We start from the raw sequence: 25,234 nt of genomic DNA on the forward strand, positions 1-25,234 counted from the left end.
AGCAGGCCTCTTCACCAGCTTCTTCTCTTGAAATACTTCTGAGCCTTGTCTTGCAGAATCCATTGCTCTCCAAGGCAGCTTGACAAGTTGAGAAGAAGCTCCAACTGATCGACAGATAGGTAAGACCAATAATAATAGACGGTGTCCCCCAAACCAACGAGGTTAGTCTCTCGGCAGGTCAATTCCCGGTGCTAGCCGTACTGTACTATGGCATGGCGGAGATAGATTCCCTCCCTGGGTAGAAGAAACTGCAAAGCCGTCAAAAGTCTCTAGAGAAGCACACGGTTCCATATCCTACTCCGATGAGCGATCTGCATCAAGACAATTCCATTCATTATTACCTGCTGGCGTCACTAACATACACGATCGTCCAAACCGTAAACGAGAAGAGGTGGCTGTTTTTGAGGAGCGGAAATGTTGAGGAGCGAAATGATCCAAATTGATTGCAATAACCCCATGCGTCTTCAAAGAATCAAGACCCATCCGCAAAGAATCCTTCGTATACAACAAAAAGCACATGTTCGTCAATGGTCGTGGGTATTTCGTGACTGCGCCCAAAGATACCACCGCTAAACGCTTGCTTGCACTCAAAAAAGCACGACTCCCACCCCGAATGCATGCGTTGAATCCTCAAGAACAATGAACAACAACAGGAGCAGAATACATGTATCAGAAGAAGAAAGAGTCGTCATGGGTATCTCTCAATGCAGGCCGTCAAGACTCAATGATCAGAAGCGCTGCGCCTCGAATGTGTGCCTCCATTTAGAGGCTGGTGTCGAATTCGAAAGGTCGTGTCGTCCAAGGAACAGCTTTCCCTGTTCCTATTAAAGAAGTCGTCGTCATCTTCCGTCGGGTACGATTCGCTCTACTCATCGGGCAGCATTATCTCCACTTGTCGCCACAGCTACCAGAGCTTCCAGTCGATTCATTCCTCCGCCAGCTCCGTTGCGATCACCGAAGGATGTTGTGTTCTGGTGACGGCTTTGTTCGATAAATGGGGCTGGGGCAAGACAAACCTAGACGAGGATTAGTTCCTGTTCTGGGGTACCCGTCAAATACACATTTGGGACAACTCACATTCTGATGGGTATCCGGAGGCAATGGCCCATGCTGTGGTTCTATGTACCCGCTACTGGGCATGATCATCGGGTGCACTTCAACTGCGGTCATGCCAGGGGTAGGAATACCGTCACTGCTGCTCGAATCTTCTGGTGACGTCCTGGTTGGCGTAGGTCCACCGTACCATGCTTGTCGTCTCGTTCTTTTTGCTGAAGACTGTCCCTCCAGTGCTTCGCGCGTCATCTGCTGGTGCTGTTGAGCAGTCATCATGGACGGAGGCGGAGGGCCCATGTCGACGTGCCTCGGCGGCTCAGTAAATCGCATACCCACACTCTGGATCTCATTGATTGTCTGCTGACCCCATGACCCCGCTCCTTGACTCCGGTCTGCATGTTCGTCAAGCTCTGGGTACTGGCTGGGACGAGGGCCTTCCCACGAAACATGACCCTGGCGTATCCGGGGGTCTTGGCCCGCAGCTGAGGAGGACAAGTTTACATCAATCTGCATAGGACTCGGTTGGCGGCGCGGGGGGGTGTACGAGCGGTGTTGGACATGATCAAAACTCTCAATGCCGGGTAGTCGAGGGGCTTGTCCGGCGGCCGCAGTGGCATGTTGAGCATGTGCAGGCTGAGGAGCATCCGGGGTCTGCGAATATGTCAGGCCGCTCGTAGCAGGACGTCCATAGTTGAAATGGCCAGCTGGATAAGTGGACGCATGCCATGTTCGCCTGCGCCAGTCTTCTCCAGGTGGAACAGGTTGGCCAGGAGCGATAGAAAACGTTGCAGAAGTTGGACTAGCAAAGACACTTGAATTTGACGATGCGTGGGAACTTGGTGGGCCCATCTGATTCAGATAGCCAACAGGGTACCCTGGTGGGTACTGACTCTGGTATGGATTAGGCCCTGATGGCACAGATAAGCGGCGGGATTGCGGCCTTGAGCCGAAAAAGCCACCCAAGCGGGCATTACTTGATACTGGCGAAGCCATCGAGGACAAGAATCCCGGGGAACTAGGTGTCGCCGAGAAGTTGGCAGAGGTGGGCGTACTCAGACCACCAGGGGAGTTTGGATTGTACCCGCGGTACTGAGCCGGGGGTGTATGGGGTGGCTCGATTCCCAAACTCGGTCCTCTCAGGTTGTCATTGGCCATTAGCAGAGGCGGCGGCCTTCGTTTTCCATCGGTGACGATGCTGTAGTTGGAGGAGGTCGAGCCAACACTTGAAGCCGATAGGTTTCGGCTGTGACCACGACTGTGACTTCCAGTGCTGCCAGCGGTGCCGGTTCGCGGGCGACCTGTGGGTCTCACACGATCGGTACGGATTTGCCGCTGAAACCGAGTCCCCGTCGCAGCAAGGGAGTCGGTTGGGATCTCCTCATTGACATGCACTGTCTGAGCATGTTGGCGCAAGTTGTCCAGGCGGGAGAACCTGCGATTGCAGTGACATTGGAACGGGCGTTCACCCGTGTGTTTTCTGATATGACGAGCCAGGTGCTCGCTTCGAGTAAAACTGAGGTTGCAGGGCGGATAGCCGGTACAGAAGAATCTCTGGCCCTTTTTCTTCCGCGCGGAAAGGTCTACCTCACCTGGCTCGAGTTCGTTATCCGAGCCAGGCTGGCCAGTGTCATCGTCGTCCATATCCATGGTGCTTGACAAGGCCTCGCCACTATCTCTTCTCATTGTAGAATCGTCTCCTTCAGCATTTCCATGATCAATTAGTGAACCTTGACTCGAAGGCTGTGAGGTGGTTGAGACGCTTGGCCGGGACTGCAGAGCGTGGTCTTTGACGGCGACTGTGGCCTCGTCCATCGGTGTCGACGCATATCGATCAGGCCGCGGGGTGGTCGGTGATTCCAAGTCGTCTCTCCTATCCTTGGGCGGCAAATTGTCGCTCAGGACGAGGCTGGAGATGGCTGCCATGGTGGGGTTGTGAGGTGAGGCAAAGCCAGTGCGACGGTCAGGCACTCGAAAGGCTGCGGCTCTACGCCACACAATGATTGCACATCCGGAGCGGTCGTATTTGACGATGAGGCTGCGGCGTGGTGTAGCTGAAAACGAGATATTTTTTTTAACGATGATTAGAGTAGAATGTCGGGCTGGAGGACTTGATAGACTATGCCGCAGTCGAGAGTGGCGACGTAACGGACACTCTCGGAGGGGCTGGAGAACGGTGATAAGGCCAGGGTTTTCCGGGCGCGAAGAAGGGTTCAACAAGGATGTGGTTGCGGAAGCGAACAACCCATATGATCGACAAGTAGCCCGGGGGGGAAGAGGGGGAGGGGGACGAGGGAAGAAACTGAATAGGGGAGCAATGAAGCAACTAGCGAGAGATCTGAGAGAGACTTTGAGAGTCGACAACTGGCGGCGAAGGACAAGATCTTGATGCGGTTGATCGCAGACGCAGGACTTGAGAGGTGATGAAGCGGGAGGAGGGTTATTGTTGGCGGCGAGGCATGGTGGGCATGCCCCTGGTGTGAATGGTGGAGTCGGTGCTAAGTAAAGTCAAGTAAAGCAGGGCTCGACGGTGGGCTCCAGGCGGGTGGCAGATGACGAGCCTTAAGGGCACCATGGGTGGGTCAAGCGGGCGTCAGAAAGGCCACCAGTCCCAGGATCGAGGCACAGGATTCGGTGAGGATGGATGCTGGGTGGATGGGAGCTGCTGGATTTAGTAAGCGACCTTTGCCACGATGCAGGTGGGATGGAGTGGTACAGGTCGATACGAGGAGGAAGGGCGGGATGATGTGCTGTCCGGATGAGGGATGGATAACAAAAATGATGTTGTCTGTTGGCTGAATGTTTGATGGTTTGCGGGCGATGAGCGATGGGCGATGGCCGGCGATGGTAGGCAATGGCATGGCGATGGTTGATGAATCACGAAGAGAGGCAATCAATGAGTTGCATGTGCAGTGTGCGGTTACCGTGCCGTGCAGTGCATCGCAGCGCAGCGCAGGGGCGTCGCCTCTCCAAGTTGTGCAGGCCTGTTAAGCCGATTGTGCCGTCATCATCCTCCTGCATCCCACACACTGTGCCACTTCGACCGAGTGCTTGGATGGTTCCTGTCCGTGGTGCCTGTCTGGGTATTGAGCTAGGCCTCGGGCAATTGCTTGGGCCACTGCTATCGAGTACCAATAGGCTGTGAAATAATGCGAGGGGCAGGAGTGATTGGCGGGGCAAGGCTGATGGCACCCATGGCCCCATGGGAGCCTCTAGGAGGGTGCCTTAGTTGCTCGGTGGTTGGGGCTTTAGGCAGGCGGCACTAGCTGAGTTTTAACTAAAGAGGATATTTCAGGGCACAGCCCCCCATGCTCTCAGGACTACTAGGCTCTTCGGTGGCCCGTACTCGTGCCTATGACTTTCCTCCGTACCTCAACCCGTTGTTGATGTGCATGATTAGCCCGGCGTCTACCAGCGTGGTGCCCCTCGCAGAAGTGGCAGCATCCCTGCGAGATCAGCATCGTGGCCACTGAGCTTCGCGAAGGAAATCTTAAAAGGCCTCGCCCTCCACAACCTTGGACAACTCTTTGCTCTTTAGCAACCCTCCTTCAAGGCCACACTTTACCCGACCAGGCCATGAGTTATCCAGACTGAGCAGACTTGCCCTTTGTTTGTGAAATGGCTGACTGCCCCTCGCCTGGACTTCTCTTGCGCCTTTTTCTGTCAAGCCTCAATGAACCTGTGGGACAATTGCCCTCCAGAGTAAACTCGAGGCTTCGTTGCCGTGTGTATGGTTTTCTTACCACCTTCGCTGCGACTTTCCTGTAATCCCGCCTGCTCAGCCTTTGTATGATCGAATCAAGTTTCCAACATATGGCCTAAGAGCGAAGCCGAGCCTGTCATCCCGGTCTTACACTTCGTGTATCTCTTCGCCTGACTCACCTTTTGTTGCGCGTACAAAACCCCTCTCGCCCTCTCGCCTTCTGCACGCCGGAATACCCCGCCAATTCGTATCCGCATCGCCGCCACTCTCTTTCTTGAACACCCGAGATTGTGCTCGCAGGCAATTTTCTGACAGCACTTCCGCCTTCGCTGACTCTGACCGCATACCTGCCGCAGGATGCCCCGGGTCTCTCGGGTTGGATGATCCAATGGACTTGTGATCTTCGGTCCTAGACTCTTTCAGACTCTTTCATCTGTCAGGTACATGATACGTGGAGAGTGGGTAACAGCCGTTACTCGCCGTGAACAACATGGAACTGACCCTAATGGGCCATGGCTGGACTTTGCTGCAAACTCCTTCGCTCGGTCCAGGAACAGGCACAGGCGTCAGGAACCGCCCCCAGCCGTTCACGCTTTGCTCCGGATGCCCCGTACCGCACGTATCAGATGACTTTGTCCAGCTCTCCTGGTGTATGGAGTCATACCATTATTGCCATTTTCACCGAACCTGCCTGAAACCTTCACCTCCAGCATAGCGCGAATGAGCTAAGCTGGTAAGAAATGGCATGTGATAGAAACCATCGTTTGTGCAATTCGAGATCGTTCGCTCAACCCCACAGGCTTAACCTGGAGGCGCCCGCATGCTCCCTAGCGTAGTGTGACTAGGACTGGTCCCTCTAGTTGAGGGATGTTTTTGTACGGAGAGATTCGGACCGGGCAGTGGTACTTTTGGCCCAAGTGACTGATTCAATTGATATTGATAGAGCCCTCGACCCCTTGACCCTCAACCTCCCCGCAGGAAATGGCGATAACGATAAGACTCAGAGTCTAGTACCAATCTGGTTCGCCTCAGCCTTGCACGAGGCCTGAACGAACTTGAACAGTTCAAGTTTCCAATGGTCTTGGCGCTTCGATATGGCAAAAGGAAACGACTTCATCCCACAGCGAAACCTGACAACTTCAGGAGCCTTTGACAGCGTCCAACATTTTGGCTGATATACGGCAAGAGATTCAGTTATATAGTGCGACGCAAGCCGATATAGTGTTGCGTAAGAGCGAGGATTCAGCATCTATTTCGTCTCCGCCGGGGTGGTGACGTGGTTTGTTGGAAATGGCCGCAACGACCATCCAAGCAGACTCGGGCAATGCCACGTCGACCTATATCGATATTGACGCTCTCACCTCGGACGATTTTTCGCCTTACACGCATGCAAACAACCTCGTTCTCGCTACTAACAACCCGTCCGACCCAACAATCGACCTCACCACGCCGCTATCCCGTGTTCTTTTCGACCTGCAAGAAATCGATTCGCATATTCATACTCTTACCGCCCGCTCGGCGCTCGACATCCTGACATACACCGCCTCCCAGAATGCCGCTGCTCAACGAATCCTCACCAGAATAGAAGAGGAACGAGCACGTCTCAACGCTAGCTACGAAAGGCTGGAGAAGGAAATCCTGGTCCGGCATCAGAAAGCCGTGGATGCGAAAACCACCGCGCAACGGAGCTGGGAGGTTCTGCGGCTCGGAAGGGGTGTGCAGCGCATCCTCAACCTTGCCAGACAGTTCGAAGTGATCCTCGCGGAATCCGGGCTCGGAGGCGGTGCCAGAGTGGGCAAGGAGGACCATGGTGCGCTTGTGCGCGCAAGTCATTCAATTCTTGGGTTCCGCGATGTCATCACTGGAAAGGAGGGCGCCGACCTGGCTCGTGTCAACCTTGTGAAAACTTTGCGCGGGAGAGTTTTCGAAGATGGTGAAGCTCGGATCCTCGACTTTGCAAGACGCACGGTCAGAGAGTTCTCCATGAGCACCCTTTCTTCGGGCCCTGGCGGAGGGGTTTCAACGACCTCTGGCCCCACGTATCGAGAAGTCGAGGATAGCCGTGCCCGATTCACGAGCGCGGTGCATATTCTCTATCTCCTCTCTCCAGCACCAAGAATAGATGGAGAGAAGATGAAGAAAAAGGACTTTGAGCCTGAATATCTGCTCCGTGCATTGCAGGGCTATTTGCAGACGGCTATCACGTCAAGTTCTGCATCGATAGGAAGAGCTCTGGGCCAATTACCGACGCTAGACCGTGCTTTGTTGGAGACAAGTGCACGGTGTCAAAATATCGTGGCCCTTGAAGCCACGCTGCGCGGCATATCTGCCCCTGATCATCCACTACTGCAGGTTGAAGCTCTGGACGACAAGAAAGTCACCAGCGTGGACGATGACAAGGAATCAGATGAGGAAGAAGACGAAAACCCAGAGCCCTCTCAAACAGCTCCTTCCGACAACTTTCTCTCGTTGCTCCTCAGCGCACTCGACACAGCCTCTCTTCCATCCTACTTTTGGCGCTCACTGGCATCCTCATTATCCACTCGTGTGCAAGAGATCCTGACAAGAGGAGGTGTTTCGGCACGCACGCTGCGGAGTCAACGCGACGCTGTCCGGCAAGAGATCCGCGAGTGTGTCCTCCGAGGCTCAAAGCTTCCGAGGACTGTGCTGGCGGCTGATTCGAAAGCAATGTCGACTGCAAAGGGCGAGCAAGAAGTAGAGAATTGGGAACGCGAGGCGGCGGTAATGGTTGGGAGTGTTGTAGGTTTGCTGGGGCGGTAGAAGACTGACCCCTTGTCAAAACGAATGTCTCTGGTGCTCCTGAACACGAGTGAAGATGTTTATTCAGAAGGCCCTTGCACCGTCAAACCGAAATGCAGGTGGTTCCCTGACATCCGCGCTATGCAATTCCTTCATCCTATTGTACAATTGTGGCCCTGTCTGTACATTTCTCTTCGTCATTATAATTTTGAAAGGGTGGCGCTTCTCCTTCCTAGGACCAGCACGATCAACTCTCTCAAGCAATCGCGGTCCCAAGTCTGGTACCCACGTCGCCAATACGTGGAGGTGACTGTCTCATGCTCGCAAGCCTGTGGCAACCCTTGTTGAAGCTATATGCAAACCCAACACATCCATGTATCCTCTTCACCCAAACCATGACTTGCCTTTTCTCTCGGATTTTGCCTTTGCAGCCGCCTGGGCATCTTCTTTTGCAATCTGCTCTAACGTGCGATCTCGTTTGTAATCCACGACTCTCTTCTCCTTGAAGTATTTGATCTGGAGCCACGAAAGCATAACCACCGTTAGTCTCTATGCAGCATTTGCAGAACTTGCAACCAGGAGAGGGACACTCAAATCAGGTTATGTACTCACCCAGCTTCTTGCGCAATCCTTCTCGTAAGCCGCCACCTCTGCCGGACAGACCTTCCTTGCCTTCTCATCCTCCTTGACGGCGTCCAGTATATCGTGCCGATCCAGGCATTGGAAGAAAATATCGCGGGACTCGTAGCATTGTTCGCGAGAGGTGCGGTCGGGAGCAACGTATCCGCCGTCTTTGGATCGTGGAGGGAGATTCGATGATTGTGGTAGCGAGGGATTGGAGGAGGCAGAGCCACCCAGCCAAGTCGGAAGACCCCAGGCCATGGTTTTCGGAGATGAGAAACGTGCACGAAAAAGCGAAGGAGCCGGGCGAGGCGATGGGGGAATTTCTAGAGCTCAGGGTCGAAGAGATGCAGACTGGCTGCTAGAAGCTGTGTTCTCGCTGGTGGTGTATGAAAAGTCCCCTCATGAGGTGTCACTGGCGTTCGACAATTTACTCTTCAATGGCATTTTGGAGATGGTAATATGTCACCACCCACTCCCATCCAGCCTTCCACGTGACAAGGCTCGGAGATTTATTATTCATCGTCATCTTTTGGTTCGTCCCTCGAACTCCCCGTTTCAACCACCTTTCAACTATCCACGACCGCCATGTCTATCGGTCGAGGGCAACCCCCAACTTCATGGCGATGCTAATGTCGACGCTCCCAATCCACAGTCCACGGCCTCTCTACTCATAAAACCAACGAGGAGTGACTGCCCATGCCCCCTCGACGGCGCAAACCTCCCCGCGCAGGCGCCCTTACCGAACTGCCGCCTCTGAAGATCATCCGCTCCATCTTGCTCCTGCAACTCTCGTACTATGCAACGGCGTTTGTGCTGATATTGTTCACGACCGTGGTCTTGGGCCAGCGATTCTCTTTGAACTTGATCTTTGATTGGAATACCGTGCGTGGGGACACAACCGTCGGCTGGACCGTGGGCTTCTTGTGGGTTATTGATGGGTTCATAACGTATGTTGCTCCCACTGCCTTTACACCGGTGTTTTGAGCTAACACTCTCTTCAAAGAGTAATACCAATCCTCCTCCTCATCTCCCGCTCGAAACTCGTCCCCGATTTCGCCCTGACGATTCACTTCATTCACCTCCTCATAACCTCTCTCTACACGGGCGGCGTTCCGACGAATTTGCTATGGTGGGGTCTAGAAGCCTCCAGTGCGGTCTTGATGATTACTTTGGGCGTTTGGGCTTGTCGGTATCGTGAAATGCAACCCATCTCTTTTGGTACTCCGGCGCCCAAGAAAGCGACTGGTCAAAATGCACCCAACGGATCGGTAGAGGGGCCCGGCGTTGATGACCATATACGAGGCAGTCCGGGAAGGGGCATGAGGAATGATGCCGGTCCGAGCTATGAGATGGTTAATGTGAGAGGAGACCAAAACGTATAATTGAATAGAGACATATCAAACAAGTTCTTTCGATTGAGCGGGAATGCACCGTCTACACCCCTTCAAGTCTTGCCAGTCAGCAGTGTATTGTTGCAGAAGCAAATCCTTCTGATCTGTTTGAACTTCGACCAAGAACAATAGACAAGGTCACGTTGAGTGAAAAGGTTGGGCCGGAGAAGCCTTGGAGGGCTGATCGGAGAACGAGAACATCCCGAACTTTCCATTGGGATCCTTGGCTAAAGATCACGGACAACGACTTGAAATGCTGAAAATGGAATACCGTCTCCGAATGTCGGGGCAGTGGTGTCTAATGTTTTGTTTCATGGCTTGTGTGGCCAGTGAAGATGGAAAAGACGACCTGGGTGGAAGAACTACGAGCAAGACTGAACATCGGGGTCCTATTCCTCTTCGATACGAGGGTCGCCCGACCACAGGGCGGCCGAGTGAATGTCCTTCGTTTGGCAGCCTTCTGGCCGCAGCATTCATACGAGTCTCACCACCCTCTACGAGGCAGCCGTTCCGGTATATCCACGAAAATCGACCCCTTCCTCCTTCAATATCTCGGCCAACTCGAACATCTGGAAACTCTCCTCCATACTCCTCTGCCCTGGAGCAGGTTCCCATCCGAGCTCCCTCAATCTAACCGCTCGACTCCGACTATTCAAGCCGACGACCGCGGCGGAATACTCTCCAAAGAGGTCCCCCCACATGTCCTCGGGTATGGTCTTTGGAGTTGGATCCTTGATCTTCCCAGCCTTGTGGAGCGCCTCGCCGATCATCTCTGCGACTTCGCGCCAGGACGCCTCACGGCCATTTTCGCAGAAAAAGTACGGGTTGTCGAGAAACTCCTGGGCCGGTGCCTGTTCCATGTGATGCAGTAAAGTCACATAGGCCTGCGCGAGGTCAAGCACATGGATTTGCGATTCGACCGACAATCCCTTGCCCACGTGTCCCGCGAACCCGTGCTTCAGCGCGAACCGGGTCAGGGTCGGTATCTGGATGGTCAATCGCCTGTGCTGCGGATTATACCCGTAGATCAACGGCGGGATCATGATGGCGATCTTGGCCTTGTCGCCGATCTCCCCTTGGTATTTGAGGATTGTCAAATCAATCTGCCGGTGCGGCGCGTCGTCCGGCACCGAATCTATCTCTGAGCGGTTGTTGTCGTGATAGACTTTGTCGCCCTTGTATTCGCCGCGCGCATTGTCGGCCAACACGCTCGTGCCGGACGTGTGGATGTATATCGTCGACTTGCCCTGCTGCGCCCGCTCCGCCACGCCCTGGCACACGGCTTCGGCGCTGGGCTTGTGGTCCGCGGTGGCGGTGTGGAAGACGACGTCGTTCTGGAGCGTTTGGGTTTTGATGAGGTTGGTGTCGTTCAGGTCACCTACCACGGCTTTGGCGCCCGAGAACTGGATCTGTTGCGCGTGGGACGCCCGCCGGACTAGGCCCGTCACGTTGTAGCCTTCGCGGACGAGGTGGTCGAGCACGTTCCAGCCTATGAAGCCGGGGCCGACGATGAGGACGTTCTTGCCCGTCGACATGGTGATATCACTGGGTGTTTTGGTTTAGGCTGGAGGGCAACAGCAATGAAGATCAGGGGCGATTTAGGCCGCGATCGCGCAAGATAAATTGAAGCAATAAAATCGTCAGTTCTAGATAGTATAACTTGCTAAATCCTAGCCCGTCCTATGAATCCATGTTGTAAATATTGTAATTATATCCATCACTAAGTATCGCCATCATTTTCAGAACTACCTAGGTAATTAATGGCGAGCTGGTTATTCCCTTTCTCCAATGACGTCAAATACGCTGGAAATGACCTCCAGATCCAGATCGTCCTCGGTCGTAGGCAAATAGGGTACGCTCCACTGGTGGTTTGATGGCTTGGACTGGAGCCGGGAAGCACTGGAAAAAGAAGAACACGAAAGGTCCGAGCTATACATCCTACCCACGGTAAGGAACATGAATGGAGCCTTGCGTTGAGCGCGAGTGTGGAATCTGCGTACGAGTATACTAGGTAGTTAGTCATGGAGATTTTGGGGGGAGGAGGTTGATGGCTTAAGTATACATATACATGTACCTAACTGGTAGGTTATATGTAATATATGTGTGTGTGTGTCTCAAGAATACCTAGGTAAAGGGGTGAGGGGACACTACAGCGAGCGACGGTTTCTGGGTTGGCAGATTTCGTACATGCTACCTAGGTAGGTAGGTATCTCAACGTCTATCCATCTATCCATCTATCTGTCTATCTAAAAAGGGCACGGCCAGGTGCATCATTCCAACTCACAACCACTACCACAATCAAGGCGCCTAGAGAACCCGTCGCTCGCGATATACATCACCAGGCGAAGTATCTCCAGGGAGCATCCCAAGGCAAGAAGCAGACCAAGTACTTCACTACGCAGACTCCCTGATCAAAAGCCCAACATATTGCACGACGGACTCCCATCTGCTGGGAAAGGGGGAATGTAAGAACCTGCGTATGTGGTCTCTGTAGCAGCAGCCAAGAGGTTCTGTTTTGATGAGTAAACTACTCTCTGCCCCGAATGCTTTGTGGCTGGATTCCTCCCATCCCTGGTGCATGTGCCTCACTCTTGTCGTCCTGCGCTGCGTTCCCGCCCACTTGCTCACTCACTTGTGCCGCCTCCGCAAATGAAGGACATGTAGAGTTCCCGTGAGGGATAGTAGGGACAATCGACATCCACTATCGTAGCAGAGCAAAATCCATGTCTGCCGAAGAGGCCAAAGACGACCTAATCTCGTCTACCTAGGAGTCAATGATTGTGAAGGCGGAGCGGCCGCTGGCACGCCCGAGACGCACTGTTTGGACACCGAAGTCTCATGACCCAATTACGCTGCGGCACAGGAATGGTCGCTGACGGTCGTGTGGCAGGCTTTGGGCTCGCAGGCCTCAGTGTCTTCCAGGCTGGCCTGGACTGTACGGAGCATTTCCAGACAGGGGATGAGTTGTCTGTGAAACAGCCACTGACCCCCTGGCAACCTGCACTTCCAAATCTGTCCTTGCCGTCGAGTCTGGAGGAGCAGAGCTTGTATTCAATGATATGCCAGGCGGACCCGATGTGACAACGACCCCAAAGCTCCTTCCCCTCACAAGGTATATGAACTAAGTCCTTGGCGATGTGATGAGTTCGGGGCCATTGCTGCTTCGGACGCTCGGGCCAGATTTAGCGGCCTTTGAGTAGCGTGTGAAAGTTTGCAGCCGTCTCTTCGGCTGGTAGGGCGTTCAGCTGTATTCCCGCCGCTGCTATGTCCAGGCCGCCGAACGGATGTCGTTTGTGATAGTAACCTGTAAACAGTGCCTTAACCTGTCTCACCACCCTTGGTGGTCTCAGACTATATGCAACGCAAAGCCGTTGGTGGGCGAGGCGAGGCGAGGCGGGTCGGGAAGCCACCGGGCTTGGGGCGCGACAAGGGTATGCAAACCACTAGTCGGCTGTAGTTCATGCGGAGTACAACGGCATCGGGCTCGAGCAGCACCTCCAGGTGCAAGTCCATCTTCGGGTGATAGACAATGCACGCTGAAGGCGTTGGATTAGCTTGTTCGCTTGTCCAAGCAGAGTGTTTCCCACTGCTGTTTCAAGGATGGCGTCGAGGTCAGATAGCTATAGTCAGCGCGAAAGTAACGGAACCATGTAATCCGTGCCTAGTAAAAGGTATAACCGGGGTTTTTTGAAGAACAGCAGAGGCCGTTGTTAGCTTTCCAGTAGAAAGTCGCCGACGTGAACAGAATCACAGACTCAATGACACAGAGCCGAGAGACCGCTGTGTTTCGAAGATCAATGGTCGGTCCAAAAGAGGTTCAAATGATGTGACAAACTCGGTTGCATGTTCGGTAAAGGTCTAGACACGCTTGACTTGTTCCCAGGATGGGAAAGGTGCCCTGAACTTTTGTCTTTCGCAAACCCTGCCACCCTAGGTGACACCGGCGTAAAGTCAAAACTGAAAGCGTAGACAGGGGACCTGTTGATGTGGAAAAAACATGGGGTATCAATTCGTGCAAGTGATCAAGAACATGATATGCAAGGCCAGGAAACCGGACCAAAAAGCTCCCGATCTATCCGAAACCTGGAAAGCCTGCAAAGGGATTTCCTCCAGGAAATCCTCCGCCACCAGTCGAGAACTTGAACTGCCTCTGTCCGCCGCCGCCGGGGGATCCTTGTTGGAAGAAAAACTGCTGGCCTCCTGCGCCAAATGGGCTACCTTGGAAGGGGTTGCCACCCTGGTTGGCCATCGGGTCATTAGGGTCCTCTCCATTGTCGAATTTGGCCTTCAATTCGGGGTCGCTGAGGACCTCGTAGGCCTCATTGATCGACGTCATTTTCTTCTCCGCTTCCTCTTTGGATATCCCTCTCGCAGCGGCCTTGTCCGGGTGGTACATTTTAGTCGCCGTGCGGTAGGCCTTCTTGATGGTGGCTTCGTCAGCATCACGAGAGACGCCTAGAACCTTGTAATAGTCTTTGGTTTTACTCCGCTTCAAGGCAACCTGCGCTTCGTGCAATTTGGTGTTGATGGTCCCCTGAGCGTCAGGGTGATTGTCCCGAGCTGTGTTGAGAGTCGAAATTGCAGCGTCGAAATTTTCGGCGTCCATGTGTTTCTGCGCTTGGTACAACAGCCCCTGAAGAGATTCGGGTCTCAAGGTGAGCAATTCGGAACAGAACTTGCCGGCCTTGTCCATGTTGTTCATCGACATAAACGCCTCGCAGGTCTTCTCCAGCATGTTCGCGTAGAGGTCCGACGGGGCTTTTGCATGAATAATGCCCCGTGCACGGTGAGCCTCGACGTGAGACTGAAGCTCGGCGAGAAGCCCAGGGTCATCCTCGGTGCCCTTGCCAACCAGCACCTTGCTCCCAGAATTGAACTGTCGTTTGTCGAAAAGAGACTGAACCTGATCGACTTGCTTCAAAATACTCTTCTCCTCCCTGAAGAGAGATTTGCAGGGCTTCGAGTCCGGATCGGAGTGCAAGCATTTCTTGATCTGGTCCATGCCCAGCTTCGTATCGCCCAGACTGTAGAACAACATGGCCGAAATTTGTAGGTGTGGTTCCACCAGGCCCGGATGGATTTGGAGGACGTGTTGGAGATCGCTGATACCTTCTTGCACCTCGCCACGCTCAAATCGACATCGAGCACGTAGTTGTCGCAATGACAAGGCCGTACCTGCTGTCATGATGGCAATGCCTGCTTGGTTGATACATGCTTCCCAATCTTGCTTCTTCTCCGCTTCCACTGCAAGATAGGCAGCACCCTCTGCCTCCTCAAGTTGGGCCAAGTCTGCCGCCGCTCGGTTCCCTAATGCAACATAATCTTCCCGCGCCGCAGCCCAGTCTGCATTCTTCGCCCTGATCTTCGCCCTCTGCAACAAAGCTCCTTCAAACCCGGGTTTTATTTTTAACACATTATCAAAGTCTGCGCTTGCTTGCTGATTCCTTCCCAGAGACAAATAGGTAATTCCTCGTTGGAAGAGCGTGAGGTAATCGGACGAGTCCTTGGAGACGGCAGCGTCGAAGTATGCAAGAGCCTCACTGTTGGCTCCTCGAGCACGTGCAGCCTTCCCGGACGCGATCAAAGAAGTGAGTGAAGCGTCAGACGGAATGTCGACAGCGTTGACGGCACCGAGTGAGGCGAGGTAGAGCCCGAGGAGGGCAGCGAACAGACCGAGTCGCTGTAATGGAAGAATCATTGTAGCATAGCGTGGAGGGTGAGTTGTTGTACAGGTGGAGAAAGAAAGAGAACAAGTCTGAAGGAAACAGCACAGGAAACAGAGCAAATGGACAAAGACAGGAGAAGTGAGTGAGTGAGTGAGTGAATGAATGGATTGTCCGTCGACGCCCTTGCAGATTCCTACCAATCTGTCCTCTTGCACGAGTCGTAGATCCTCAAAGAATCCGCAGCCACATTCCCACCAGCCACTGCCACCCATGATTGGCTGGTTTAGCAACTGCCGCTTTTAGCCACTGCCACCCAACTGCCATCCTGCGGTAGTGGCTACAGACAGTGCAGAGCCATCTTGACACTTCAAACTTGGATATCAGTTGCATTGATCCCATCAAAAGACACCCACTGCTTTCATCTCCCCATCGTTCCACTAATAGCATTGGCATTCTTGCTGGTCTCTCCGATGGCCTCTCCGCCGTCGTGACCTTTACAAACGCACAGAAGATGCACCCATGATGCCGTCTGCAATAGTAAAGACAAACAACACCTCAACCTCAGTCCTCCAAGATGGCTCCCCTCACCGTTCCCGTCGCCTCTCATTACAGGTTCTGAGTCGAAACATCCATCAGGTCGTCCTGGGAAACCTGCTCTTTGATGCATGGTATTATTCGCCTTACCCTGACACCATCATTCTTCCACAACCAGGCGGCGGCTCAACCACAGCAGATGTGAGAAATGGCCACGCTCACGGCCATCTGGGCGGACTTCACAGTTCGATAAGGGGCCAGGAGCCGATCTGTCGTCTCCTCTATGTTTGCCCGTGCTGTTTTCGCTACACCCCCGTAAAAGAACAATTTACCCAACACCTTGCTCATCACCGCCATCTCCGCTCACAAAACCTTGAACCAGACCAACCTGTACCGCAATCCGCATTCAAGGTCTACGAGTGGGAAGGGTATGCCGTCTGGGAAATCGACGGTGAGAGGGAGAAACTCTACTGTCAGAACTTGAGTTTGTTCGGGAAGTTGTTCTTGGAACAGAAAAGTGTCTTTTTTGATACGGCAGGATTCAAGTACTATGCTTTGACATATACGAAGCCTGAAAATCCCACATCACCAGCATCTGCGACGACAAAGACCCGAGGACGAAAACAACGGAGCATGTCGGCAAATGCGCTAGAGGAAGACGACGCGCTCTACCGCACGCGCGTTTTGGGGTTCTTCTCCAAGGAGAATCTCTCGTGGGACTCGAATAATCTCGCGTGCATATTGATCTTCCCTCCCTTTCAACATCGGCAACTAGGGCAGTTGTTGATGGCGGTCTCGTACAAGCTTAGCGGGTGGGAATGGGAAGGCGGGGTAATTGGCGGCCCTGAGAAGCCCTTGAGCGCAATGGGCCGGAAGTCATACATTAGGTTTTGGTCCGAACGCATTGCGCGGTTTCTGATGGGCCAAACCGCAGATGCTGATGCAAGAAGAGTTTTTGACAAAGCCAAGGTGAGTGGCAGGAATAGAAAGACAGTTCAGCCAAGAAAAGAGGAGATGACAGTCAAGGAGATCGGAGAGAGGACCGGAATGCTGGGAGAGGATGTAGTCGCCGCGCTGACAGAGATGGGTCTGTGTAAAATGGTAGCGCCTAAAAGGAAAAAGGCAAAGTCTTCCACGCCTGAGGTGAACGGGACAGCATCCGCGAGTCTCGCTCATGGGGCGGAAATTGACCCAGAGGAATTGGCAACTGTGGTCATCCATCGCTCAAAGATTGTGGAGTGGGCGGAGAAGAACGGTGTTGACTTGAGAAGTCCTGTCAAGGAAGAAGGATTCCTGGGCGAGTGGGCATTGAGCGATCTCGCTGAATCCGATCGCAGCAGTCAAAATGTATCCGGCGAGGAAGATAGGGATGAATAATGGATGTGCTTGACGATGCAGGACGAGTGTCCTCGGAGAAGCAAGTCGTCCCATAGTACGGCAAGCCCAGCCTGCTGAAGTGTCCGATTACGGTTCAAAGCACAATAGTAGTGCTGCCTGTTGGCCAATATCGTCGAGAGTGGCCTGTAACATAGGATAGTATTAGACCCCAGTAGTGCGGGATATGGAGAACTGCATGCCGGATGAGAGGATTGGGACGCTCGTACCTTGTTCGGCCCCAGCTCGATATCGCTGGCTGGTGTCTTCCCAACTGCATTGTCGATCCATAGGTATAGACTGTGCACTGCCTGTTGGGCACCGTCAACGAGGGGTGAGTAAGCTGGGGCCCATCAGGGATGTTTGAGTGAGGGGGATCCAAGGCGCAGGTTTCTTTCCATTCCTGAATTGTGCCGTGATCTGCAATGTTTGCTTTCCTTTCAGTAGGTGATTGACATTTGCTACCTGTTCACAGACTAGTGTGACGAGGTTGGTACGGATCCGGCCCGGTTCCATGGATTTCTGCGAACCCTGCTACGAGTAGGGTTTTGGGAAAAGTCGTGCCTTTGGGACATAGTTTCCTGGAAGTGGATGACGATGATCACCCGCAAGGGCTCAGTAACTTTGTGGAGAATTTCTTCCAACGTCGGACTTCCCAAATGAGGAGGAGTGCCCTTTGTGATGATGACCACGAGATTGGGACGATCCTTGGGGATAGGAGGGGGGAGAGGATGCAAGCAGAGCGAGCGCACTGCGAACTGCGTCTTTGTGCCTGTGACTGGCCGGTTACACGAGACAGTGTACGAGGTAGAGCACCGCAGCCCAGTCACAAGCCAAACGGCTCAGACCCTTGCCTTTTCCTCACGTTTTGGACCCTTCACCTCCGATGTGTGCTTGGATTGGACCCTTTTTCACCTTGGTCAACGGCCTTCTGAAGGTTGCACAGAGTACAATCATCTTATGACCACCGCAGCGACTGCTTCGAGTACAATTGCGATGGATCCCAGTTGAAAATTTCGACAGAGGCGTACTCCACACAACTTCTGAAGACGTCATGAATTCTGACACACACTCGAGACGCCGGAAATCCCACCCACCGTCTTTTGCCCGGATGCGAGGTTACCGAGGGTTATTTTTCGGGAGGGGTGGATGAGATCAATAATGGTCGATATTGATTGTTTGAATAGCTCACCTGCGACTTCTGGGGAGACTCACCTCGAGGGGTAGCCTGGTGTTCCGAGTCTGTCAGCTCTTGGGCACTCTCGAGACACGGCTTCCAAAGTTTGCATCCGCGGCAGTCGGTCTAGCGGCCAAACTGTTACGCGCAGGGTCGCGATTTGTCCGTTCCCCTGCATAATTCGCATACTCCACCGAATGCAGCTTTCAGGCACTCGGGACCAGGGTGATAGCGGACGCACGAGACCGTGTCGGGTATCGTGTGCGTAAGTCTGGTGTCCAAGTCTCCAAGAGCCTAAGAATCCCTGCAAGCTTGCACAGAATTTTCTCCGACGGCATTCCCATCCTGCACTTTGGCGTGACAACCGGCGCACTGGACCTACCCAGGGTTGGGAGATGGCTCAGGGTGGGAGATGGCCGCCGCACCACCTCTCGCTGTGAAAGCACAGGTAGGATTTCAAGCCTGATGCTCCTCAACAAGTATTCGGTGTGTATTCGGCCATTGACCTTGACCAGGAAGTCAAACGTGACTCAGGGATTGACATCTGCTGGAGTCTACCTCGTATAGCCCAACTCTGTTTGACGCGTCTGCCAAAGTTTATGATCCCGGGCATGTCTTGTAGTAGTGGCCTGCCCTATACCCCGTGTTTGCCAGGGTACAAAGCTTCACAGCCACGAGGGGCGAGGGGCGAAGACATGTCTAATATTACTTGATCAGCCAGGAGTCGCTGCGCAGGCCCCAATATGTCCATTGTGACCACCCCTAGGAGGCTGTGCTCCCTAACCTGGTGAAGAATGGCTGTAGTATGGCTAGGTAGCATTGAGCATGCAGTGGAAGAACGATGATAGTACGAGTAGTGATGGGGAGTTGTTCCGGCAGCTTGCACATGCGGTTCTGCACAGGCGGAGGAGTGTGATGAGTTCTCGTCAACTCGCCCACTCTAAGCCTGCATGCTGGATCAGTAAGTGAAGCTAAAGTCGAAAATTCTGCTTGCAAGCCGACTGGATGGGCACAAAAGCAAGAGGCTTTAGGGCTTGAGGCCGCATGTTAGCGAGCCAATACTGCAGGCTTGTCTCGGTGGGCCTCCGGCATTCCCTGGTACAAGTCGGGTGATGCCAAAAGTGGCCTGCTCAGTGCTCAGTCGAGAACCCGCAAGGACTGGCTTTCGAGCTGATCCTTAGCACGAGAGCTGGTCGTTCCCTGCAGGTAAAAAGACAAAACTTGAGGATAACGTCGGAAGAATCGGAGGATAGGGCAGAGGTGAGGTGTATCAGGGTAGAACTCAAATGAGACTTGGTCAGGGTGACTGACCGCACACCAAACAGGGTCAGATGGAAATCTGCAAGCATCGAAGTTTGACATTGACAGCCCCCTCGCAAGAGTGGCATTCACCGGCCGCTACTAGTAGATACGTGTCATGTGCAGTATAAGGTGGAGGAGGAGTGGGAAGTCGAGGAGCAGGAGAAGGGCAGAGTACGAGACACGGAAGGGAGGGGAAGGGAGTGTAAAACTTGAGTTGCCGTTGTTACTGCAGCTACCTAGATACCTAGATATATAGGCCATCCGTTCTCTGTAATCAGTGTTGCCTGCTCTACTCAAGACACACCGAGTATAGTTGTAGGGCACTGTATGTGCCAAATGATGGAGCGATGGAGGGCATAACTTGACTCATAGGCGTATCTCTCTGGGCGAGCCCAATAACACGAGATACAGTGGTTGTTATCATCACTCGTGGTCGCCGAAGTGCCGGGAGAAAAGTCCCTTGGGCCCTGGCCACTGGGTACCAAAGGTTAAGGGCTGCCGTGTTAGGCTTGGTGAGTGCTCGCTACGAGAATGCACATGCCCCCCAGCTATGCCTATAAAACTATAGCGCGGCACCCAGAACTCAAGCCCCCTGCCTCCGAAAATCGAATCCCCCCTTGTCGCGCTTCCGCCGTCCGGCCACCATCAACATCCATGGTCAATTAGTACAATTACTCCACCTCGAACCAGGCTCCACTGCACTAAAATCTTGCATTTTCGAACTCGTTCCTGTTCTCTAGTGTCACTCGCTCTTCTAGTGCCCAGTCCTTACAACGTCCTCAAGAACTCGATTCTCTGGACTCAGTTGTCTACAAACACTCGACCTCCGTTTCCGAGACATCTGCATACACTCACCACCACCACAGTTGTCTCCTGCTTCACTGCATCATACCTACACTCCTTCAACCTTGCTTTCAGTGCCACGGCACATACCACAACAACATCCTGCACGTCTCGTCCCTCATTGACCTTCGCTTTCCCGGACTTTGTCTCTCGTTCACCTAGTCACAAACATTTCCTCTGAAGCTGAGCCTGCTTGGACTTGGAGCATCCGTCAATCGTTATCTTCTCACTTCGATTCAACTAAACACCTCCAAACCCTGGGTACATAGCTACTCCGGTTGCCCTACCTCGACCTTCCTGGCCGGTCTTTGGTTGCCGCACGGTTCACAAACGTGACGGTCGTCTCGCAGCATTGACTTGCGGTCCTGAAAGGTTTCACAATCTCGCTTTTGTTGACAAATTCCCAATGCCGTAAACAACAGACAGACGATCAGGTACCACAAACACGGGACGCTTCACCACAAGAGTAGGATCTCGAGGGATTGGAACACAGCCTTTCTTGTTCCGACTCTTTACTGCAACCACGCGACGTTTGCAAGGACGTGGGAAAAAGCGAGCTCAAGCCCATATTTGGACTCTATCGTCCTCTCACTCAGCTACTCAACACCGACCTCGCATTGAGAGGCTACCACAATGTCTTCTCCTGACGACAACTCGCAGGGTGCGGCTTATCCATGGGTTTTGGAGCACTTGTTGACCTATCCTAACACCTACGAAATCCCGCTACGAACCATGTATACTCTCAATGCTACCACTCAACATCAACAACAGTGTCCGCCAACTCCGTCGCCGACCGCGGTTCCTGGCAACGCGTTTCCTCGCAAGTCTTCTGCCAGCGCTGAGGAGCAGCAAAACATGACCACAATGACTGCGGCTGCTCAACTGCGTGCCAACCTCATGCAACACATACTGCAGTTGCCCTCCCAGCCAACGTCCTTGCCTCCAAGCTTCATCACAAGCTTTGTTCGCAAATGTTTTCCACGCGAACTAGATCAGGTCGACTTTCCCCAAGCTTTGACTGCCATGGATTATCTGAAGGACCTAGAAGTTCGGCGTCGACGGGAGGTGGTGGCAGCTTTGGATAAGCTTGGTATCGACCAAGATGACCTCAGTCACCGAGATAAACTGGCACGGAAATATCCCGGCGTTCTGCGCTGGGTCTCGGACATCGAAGAGAGAGAACGCAAGATCGAAGCGCTCTACACCCAGGTCTATATTGGGCTGAGAAGATGGACCTTGATCAACGAGCTTAACTTGACCCCTTTCGACAAGGGCAATTGCCTGGCAATGCTCAATACCCTCTATCCTCCAATCAACATGAATGCCGGGCATTTCGTGCAACCCACCGCACAATTGACGCCTCAAATTCTGACTCAGCAACGCAATGGGTTCTTCAAGTATATCACGGCGGTGGAAAAGAATGGGCCGGCGGTCTTGTCCAACTTGATGAACCAGGCTAAGAAAGCCGAAGACCCCAACGGCTGGGTCAGTCTCCGAGATACTCTTGACAAGTATGTCCGCATGGCGAACAACATCATCGAAGAATGCTACGACATCACCGGGCACAGCCCTTCTCCAAACTCTACCTCGTTCAAGTCTCTCGAGCACGAAGAGGAGGGCCGCCGGAAGGTTGACTCGGCCATTTCTTTTGGCTCCGGAAGTTCGTCGAATCGCAACTCTGCTCAAAGCAACAAGTCTGCACATAGCCAAAAGAGCCACACGACCAGACCTAGCACCAGCAGCAGCTTCAGCAACGGCAGTCGTAGCCATAGTCGTCACACCTCTCAAGAGAAACAACTCCCTGAAAAGCCACTGCCGCCGCCCAAGGACGATGAGATCACCGTGACACAGAAGCCGTCAGGGTCGACATTGGAGCGAATCGCTCGTGGGCTCCGAAAGATTCAGAGTCGGACCAATATCAAAGACGACTTCCGTCCACGCACCCCGTCACATTCTTCGGAAATGACTTTGCCCGACAACTATGATCGACCACCACCAACACCTGCGAAAGACCGCAGCTTGAAGAACAAGCTTAGCATACGGAGAATGCGATCGAACACTGCTCTTTCAGACGTTACCAGTCTGCGCTCACCCAGTCGCCATGGAGAACCGGCCATTCAGGAGGTCCCGGCGTTTGACGCAGACGAGATGAACAGGAGCCGACAGAGATGGGAGACTCAGCAAAAGCTGAAAGGGGGGAGTGATGGTCTGAAGGCATAATGTACAACATTGTACCGGACAATGGTTTTTTATGACACGGTTTTGGAATCTGAAAGGGATAATGGATTGCGGCTACTGCTACCGCACCGAGGCATATCAAGAGAAGCCTCGACGAATGTGTAACGATACACCATGAAGAATTACGAGAGAGAACAATCGTTTTATTGGCTTGAAGATTTGGGGTCTTGTGAAGACTGACTGGAACCAGAGATATGAGGCTCTCGCGAGCAAAATGGAAGACTTATCAGAAGGGGGCGCTGGACAAAAAGTACGGTCCTCATAAAGGCGATACCCATAGCTTGTGCTTTGACTATTGAAACCAATTGAGGAGATACAATGTGCTTCTAGTCTTCGAGCCCCGGGTGACTATTCAGAGGACGGAACGATTCTGGGAGTATTCTATCCCTACCTCGCACTCTGTACTAATCTCAATCCCTCGATACGGAAAAATAGAAATTCCGTAGGACACTCCTCGTTTTGTAAAGCAACTCGTTGGTTCCCCGCGCGCCGCCATTAGTATTTCTTTTCCAACCCCAAGTTTCTCAAAGAGAAGGAAGAAAACATCAGGTTGTGTGTCCTTCAATCCACACTCTCCCACTCAGACTCAAAACCGGAGTTCTGTAACTACGACACATCTTTTTTTCCTGAGATTTTTGACACTACAATCTTCACTCTTCCTGGCCAAAGCAAATTTCTTTCTCACCCCCAAAGTGAAACCGTACCGACAACGAAACCATGGACACCGAAACCAACCCTCGAGGCATCCCTAGTTTTCCTTTCATGAACAACGTGACAGACTACGTCAAGAGCATCGACGAAGTGGAACCCACGCTGCAGAGGTTCCAGGAGATGGTGTCCAAGTACACATTCATGCAGCAGAACGTGGAACGTCGGGCGATCGGGTTGAAGGAGAAATTGCCCGAGATGAAGCGCACGCTGGAGGTGGTTAGGTTTTTGCAGAAGAAGAGACGGGATCTCGCGGAGACGAACAACAACAAAGAAGAAGAAGAGGAGGAGGCGGAGGACCTCGAAGATGATGACGATGTCCGCGCGAGAAGAAGAAGAAGAGACGAGATCGAAACGACATTCAGCCTCCAAGACACACTCTACGCCAAAGCCGTCATCAAACCCGCCGAGATCGACCAAGTCTACCTCTGGCTCGGCGCCAACGTCATGGTCGCGTACCCGCTCGACGAAGCCGAAGAGCTCCTGCAGGGGAAACTGGATAAAGCCAAAGAGTCCCTGAGTGCGTGCGACGAAGACCTCGAGTTTTTGAGGGTGCAGATCACCACGCTCGAGGTCGCGATCGCGAGAGTGCATAATTGGGATGTCGGGGAGAAGAGGAAGTTGAGGGCCCAGGGGAAGTTGCCCGCGGAAGGTGAGGGTGGGAGGGACAAGGACTGAGACAAGATCCGAAGGTTGGATCAGTTGTGTCCGTTGTTCTTGTCGTCGTGTCAGTCGCCCAAACAAATACGAAGGCCCAGGATCGACTGAAATTACCGCCGCTCGACAGCAAAGGCCTGCTACTTGGCTGACAGTAGCTGCCAATTCCCTCGTCATATGGACACGCTGTACCCCCTCCCCAAAAACGTCGCCGACATGTGTGCGCGTGTTCTTCAGAGCAACCTCGACGTGTACCAGTACTTGTCCTCAAACAGGGACGTCGCTAACGGCCTCTCAGACTTGAAACCTCATCTGGCCAGCATGTTGAACTCAGCCGCCGACCCAATATCTCATCATGTAAGAATGAGATTGACAGCTCGCTACCTGCAAACGCACTGAGAAGGCTGTGTCAGTCAGTCAAATGTCGAGGATTCACCTGCAGTTCTCAAACCGTCAAGCCCACCTGGCCCCGTCGAGCCGGGACCCGTGTGCACACTACTACTCCTCGGCTCTTTCTTTGTCGGACCCGACCCAAGAGAAAGGCCTAGCCTTGGCCGTTTTGGGGACAATTATCTCTGGCCCGGAGCTCTCGAATATTGCCGGCCGGGTGGCTTTTGGGTTGTGGCAATTCCGGAGCATGTAGACGCATGGGGGATACTGGCTGTGATGTACTGGTGTTGGTGCTGTGGCAGTGAGCATCTGCAGTGACGTTGGCGATTTCAGCGCGAGGCTGACGAGGCTGAGACGCCCCCTGGTTGAGAATATCAAAGGGAGGTGTCTCTACGTACGGAACGCTATGTACGTTTGGATTACTTCGTCAAGAGTGCTTGTTTGCCCTGACAGACTAAATACGGAACAGAAGAAGAGAAAGAGAAGGGACGGAAGTGAACGCATTGGAAAGCCATGCATGGCCTCTGTGCACCGGCATTGAACCTGTTCGTCGGTGCGCATCTCTCTCGTCTCCAAGAGCGCCCAGTTCAACTGCAATACATTTGGATCTCTCATCTATCGCCTGCATCATTCGTCTCATTCATCTCAATGTGCTCTTCGTCTGTCCGAGCCAACAATCCTGTTTCCCACAAGTTCAAGTTCGAAGCAATGCAAATGAAAAGGATTTGCCATGCACAGGTGCGATATCATACAAGTCATCAATCATACAAATGAGCGGAGCCTGTTCTCTTCGCAGTATCCCCCTTAAGTTGTTAGC

The 25,234-nt window shown here is 53.2% G+C and overlaps 9 protein-coding genes across 9 annotated transcripts; 5 read left to right on the forward strand and 4 right to left on the reverse strand.

Annotated features, from left to right (window-relative positions):
* Positions 1-869: 869 nt before the first annotated feature.
* Z520_01039 (biofilm and cell wall regulator 1) lies at positions 870-2,976 on the reverse strand (the record flags this gene model as incomplete). The annotated part of the gene is made up of 2 exons (XM_016771557.1): positions 870-1,016; positions 1,078-2,976. 2 exons carry the CDS (start codon positions 2,974-2,976, stop codon positions 870-872), a joined length of 2,046 nt encoding a protein of 681 aa, XP_016636696.1.
* A 3,067-nt stretch (positions 2,977-6,043) lies between these two features.
* Z520_01040 (uncharacterized protein) lies at positions 6,044-7,534 on the forward strand (the record flags this gene model as incomplete). Its single annotated transcript, XM_016771558.1, has 1 exon — positions 6,044-7,534. The coding sequence occupies one exon, from the start codon at positions 6,044-6,046 to the stop codon at positions 7,532-7,534; it is 1,491 nt and encodes a 496-aa protein (XP_016636697.1).
* A 363-nt stretch (positions 7,535-7,897) lies between these two features.
* Positions 7,898-8,395, reverse strand: Z520_01041 (uncharacterized protein; the record flags this gene model as incomplete). The annotated part of the gene is made up of 2 exons (XM_016771559.1): positions 7,898-8,029; positions 8,126-8,395. 2 exons carry the CDS (start codon positions 8,393-8,395, stop codon positions 7,898-7,900), a joined length of 402 nt encoding a protein of 133 aa, XP_016636698.1.
* A 438-nt stretch (positions 8,396-8,833) lies between these two features.
* On the forward strand, positions 8,834-9,519 carry Z520_01042 (uncharacterized protein; the record flags this gene model as incomplete). The annotated part of the gene is made up of 2 exons (XM_016771560.1): positions 8,834-9,084; positions 9,141-9,519. The coding sequence occupies 2 exons, from the start codon at positions 8,834-8,836 to the stop codon at positions 9,517-9,519; spliced, it is 630 nt and encodes a 209-aa protein (XP_016636699.1).
* Positions 9,520-10,022: 503 nt separating this feature from the next.
* Z520_01043 (uncharacterized protein) lies at positions 10,023-11,063 on the reverse strand (the record flags this gene model as incomplete). The annotated part of the gene is made up of 1 exon (XM_016771561.1): positions 10,023-11,063. One exon carries the CDS (start codon positions 11,061-11,063, stop codon positions 10,023-10,025), a length of 1,041 nt encoding a protein of 346 aa, XP_016636700.1.
* A 2,537-nt stretch (positions 11,064-13,600) lies between these two features.
* Positions 13,601-15,226, reverse strand: Z520_01044 (uncharacterized protein; the record flags this gene model as incomplete). The annotated part of the gene is made up of 1 exon (XM_016771562.1): positions 13,601-15,226. One exon carries the CDS (start codon positions 15,224-15,226, stop codon positions 13,601-13,603), a length of 1,626 nt encoding a protein of 541 aa, XP_016636701.1.
* Positions 15,227-15,716: 490 nt separating this feature from the next.
* Z520_01045 (uncharacterized protein) lies at positions 15,717-17,105 on the forward strand (the record flags this gene model as incomplete). Its single annotated transcript, XM_016771563.1, has 1 exon — positions 15,717-17,105. One exon carries the CDS (start codon positions 15,717-15,719, stop codon positions 17,103-17,105), a length of 1,389 nt encoding a protein of 462 aa, XP_016636702.1.
* A 3,952-nt stretch (positions 17,106-21,057) lies between these two features.
* Positions 21,058-22,644, forward strand: Z520_01046 (uncharacterized protein; the record flags this gene model as incomplete). Its single annotated transcript, XM_016771564.1, has 1 exon — positions 21,058-22,644. One exon carries the CDS (start codon positions 21,058-21,060, stop codon positions 22,642-22,644), a length of 1,587 nt encoding a protein of 528 aa, XP_016636703.1.
* A 735-nt stretch (positions 22,645-23,379) lies between these two features.
* Positions 23,380-24,048, forward strand: Z520_01047 (uncharacterized protein; the record flags this gene model as incomplete). Its single annotated transcript, XM_016771565.1, has 1 exon — positions 23,380-24,048. The coding sequence occupies one exon, from the start codon at positions 23,380-23,382 to the stop codon at positions 24,046-24,048; it is 669 nt and encodes a 222-aa protein (XP_016636704.1).
* Between the last annotated feature and the right edge of the window lie 1,186 nt (positions 24,049-25,234).

This window comes from Fonsecaea multimorphosa (assembly GCF_000836435.1).
Source record: "Fonsecaea multimorphosa CBS 102226 unplaced genomic scaffold supercont1.2, whole genome shotgun sequence".
In the NCBI taxonomy this organism is placed as follows: domain Eukaryota; kingdom Fungi; phylum Ascomycota; class Eurotiomycetes; order Chaetothyriales; family Herpotrichiellaceae; genus Fonsecaea; species Fonsecaea multimorphosa.